Source organism: Myotis brandtii, unplaced genomic scaffold (genome assembly GCF_000412655.1).
Source record: "Myotis brandtii unplaced genomic scaffold, ASM41265v1 scaffold251, whole genome shotgun sequence".
Classification (NCBI taxonomy): Eukaryota; Metazoa; Chordata; class Mammalia; order Chiroptera; family Vespertilionidae; genus Myotis; species Myotis brandtii.
Window position 1 is genome coordinate 3,209,229 of NW_005359516.1, and position 2,994 is coordinate 3,212,222.

General features: G+C 43.2%; 1 protein-coding gene across 1 annotated transcript in view; it reads left to right on the forward strand.

The window, feature by feature from the left end:
- The first annotated feature begins 2,748 nt into the window (after positions 1 to 2,748).
- Positions 2,749 to 2,994, forward strand: part of NFU1 (NFU1 iron-sulfur cluster scaffold) — a 26,856-nt gene continuing 26,610 nt past the window's right edge. Inside the window, exon 1 of the mRNA XM_005867812.2 lies at positions 2,749 to 2,821. Within this exon, the coding sequence (XP_005867874.2) occupies positions 2,749 to 2,821 (73 nt within the window). The remainder of the gene's footprint in view (positions 2,822 to 2,994) is intronic.

Consider the following 2,994-nt stretch of genomic DNA (forward strand, 5'->3'; position numbering starts at 1 on the left):
AGAAACATCGATCAGCTGCCTCCTGCACACCCCCCACCGGGGATGTCCCTACAACCAAGGTACATGCCCTTGACCAGAATCGAACCTGGGACCCTTCAGTCCGAAGGCCAACGCTCCATCCACTGAGCCAAACCGATTAGGGCTGTGTATGTCTTTTTAGCTTTAAATAAAGTGTTTAACAGAGAGACAGACAGACAGACAGACAGACACGGAGACACCAAAGAAGAGATGCCCTTATATTGCCCCTTAATAGAGAACCAAGTGGGAAGAACCAGGGTGAGACCCAGGAAAAAGCCATGAGCAGATAGTTAGTTTTGACCTATTTCTCTGAATTTGGAGACAAAAATATTTTCCCCTTCTGTCTTACATACTTTTCCTTGAGTTTATCTTTCCTTATATTGGAGTAGTAAGATATAGAAGACTTAAGTTAGCATGTTAGCTTACCTGGAAGGAGACCAAGTAATTCTTCAACCTGCTTTTATGTAATTTTAACCAAGAGGCCCACAAGGAATCCAAGTACTCCCTTCAGAAGACAGCCAAATTCTCCATTGCTGATGTTTTGGCACCAAGATCATCACTAAATATGGAATTCCCAAAATCAGATATGGTGAAATTAGCAGTTCTACGAGCTCCCCCAAGTCTCTTCCTGTTTTTGAGCAGGACCTTTTGATTCCAAGGACCTACTTTGTTTTTCACTCTTTAGAGAAACCTTGGAAATTGGTCAGTTTTCTCATATACTAACCAAAAATTAAATCTTATCCACCAGCCTATATTCAGTCAGTTATAATGAACATTACCAACAAATATATTCAAAACAGCTAAAACTGCACATGTTTAAAAATTAATTGAAGAATGAAATCTTGACAAAATTTAAGTCAAAATTTTGGCTTGGGAAATTTAAATTTAGCAGGTATAGTGGCCACAAGAGAACTCAGTAGCAGAAGATACCATTGGTAAAATTTGAAATGAACTCCAAATTGACAGTAAATATCTATTATAAGTGTATAAAAAAACTGGATCCCAATGAACATAATTGCAATAAAATGGAAATGCACTGCATAGTAAATTGATCCAAGAATTAAGTTGGCTTAATGGAATTGCTTCATAGAATTTCTTGATGAAAATTCACCATTGTTAGCCCAGTTTGTTGTTTTTATTAATCCTCACTGAGGATATTTTTCCATTGCTTTTTAGAGAGAGTGAGAGGAAAGAAGGGAAGGGGGAAGAGAGAGAAACATCAATGTGAGACTCACATCCATTGGTTGGCTCCCACACACCCAGTGCACGGGCTAACGCTCTAACCACTGAACACACCAGCCAGGGCCCAGTTAGAAATTTATGATCAGATCACCCGGTGAGGTTACTTTCATAGGACTTCTATTTTTGTCCACACTCTGTGATTATCCTCCCCCAAACCCATAATCCCCATCTACCCAAGTAAATAACATCAGACAAATCCCATTGAGGGACAGTCTACAAAATACCTGACTGGCACTCCTTAAAAACTGTTAGTTATCAAAACCAAGGAAAGTCTGAGAAACTGTCACAGACCAGAAGACGCTAGGAGATATGACAAGTGAATATAATATACCCCACATAGGATCCCAGAGCAGAAAAAGAACATTAGGGGGAAATAGTAAAATGCAAATAAACTGTGGAGTTTGATTAAACTGCCAAAAGAGGTTAGCAAGAGAAAAGAGATTTTTATTCACATACTTATACAGTAGTTCACAGAAAAATATGACTCAAGGGGGCAGTAAGAATTTGGGGCTTATACACGGTGGCTGGGGATGAAGCCTGCAACCAAAGTACAAGGTTTGTGCCCTTGACCAATATCGAACCTGGATCTTTCACTCTGCAGGCTGGTACTATCCACTGAGCCAAACCAGCTAGGGTAAAACTATCTTATTTCCCATCTTACTTTCAAGTATTTAAAAAATGTAGCCAAGTCTTTAAAATTCCCATCTTACATCTGCCTTAGGGCTCCCCTCCTCCCCCTAGGTTGGGCTCAGAGACTGCCTCCTCCTCTTCTACACCTGCCTCCAGCCGGTTGGGGCAGGAGGAGGGTCTGGGGATCAGGGTGCAGAGTTTTTCCTTGGCTGGGATTGACTGTGGCTTTCTGCACTGATCCCCAAAGGGTCCTGAGGCGGGAAATAATTTGGTATATTTAAAGAACTGAAAACATCCAGAGGAGGGAAAAGGGAGAGAGACTGGCAGTCTGCCCTCCAGCACCTCTAGGCACACACAGGCACAAATGATTTTACATAAAGGGGATCATACTACATGTGCTGTTACCAACCAGTTTTGTTTTTCACTTAATGTAAATGACCAAGAATTGGCAAAGTTTTTTTTTTTTAATCCAATTTTTGCAAGGGAGAGAAAAAAATTTTGGTGGCTGCTTGAAATGCTAATTAGTATAAGCTTCCCCAAATGAAGTGTGTCAGTCACAAAAGAATGGGAAGAGAAGAGGGCCTGGAATGAGGTCCCCTAAAGCACCAACATTTAAAAAGTGGGCAGATGAAACTCTGCAAGGGAGAAGGGAAAGGAGTAACCAGAAAAGTAGTAGGGAAAATTGGCAGTTGTGGTGCTAGCGAAGCCCAAGGAACATCATTAAAGGGAGAGAGACAGGAAAGGTAAAAACTGAGAAGATCCTTCGGTGCAGCAACACAGATGTTGTGGAGATGATGCTCCAGGGAGTCTTTTAAGGCAGTCACTGAGCTGGGTCTGGAGGCAAGCAGGATCCTACACATGGCAATGGGGCAGGGGTCGGGAACACCATTCCAACCGCAGGACCAGTCGGTGCAAGAGCAGGACCCAGCGAGTAAGAAAAGCGAGACTTACTTAGGGATTTCTTCCCCGCTCCCCGCTCCTTGTCCATCCAGGCTTAGGCAGTGAGGTAGGCAATGGTAGCAAACAGCCAGGCGCAAGCCCGCCCGGCTCATCCGCAGCAGCGCCGCCTACGACCGGTAGAGGGCGCTCTCCACGGAGCCTGTC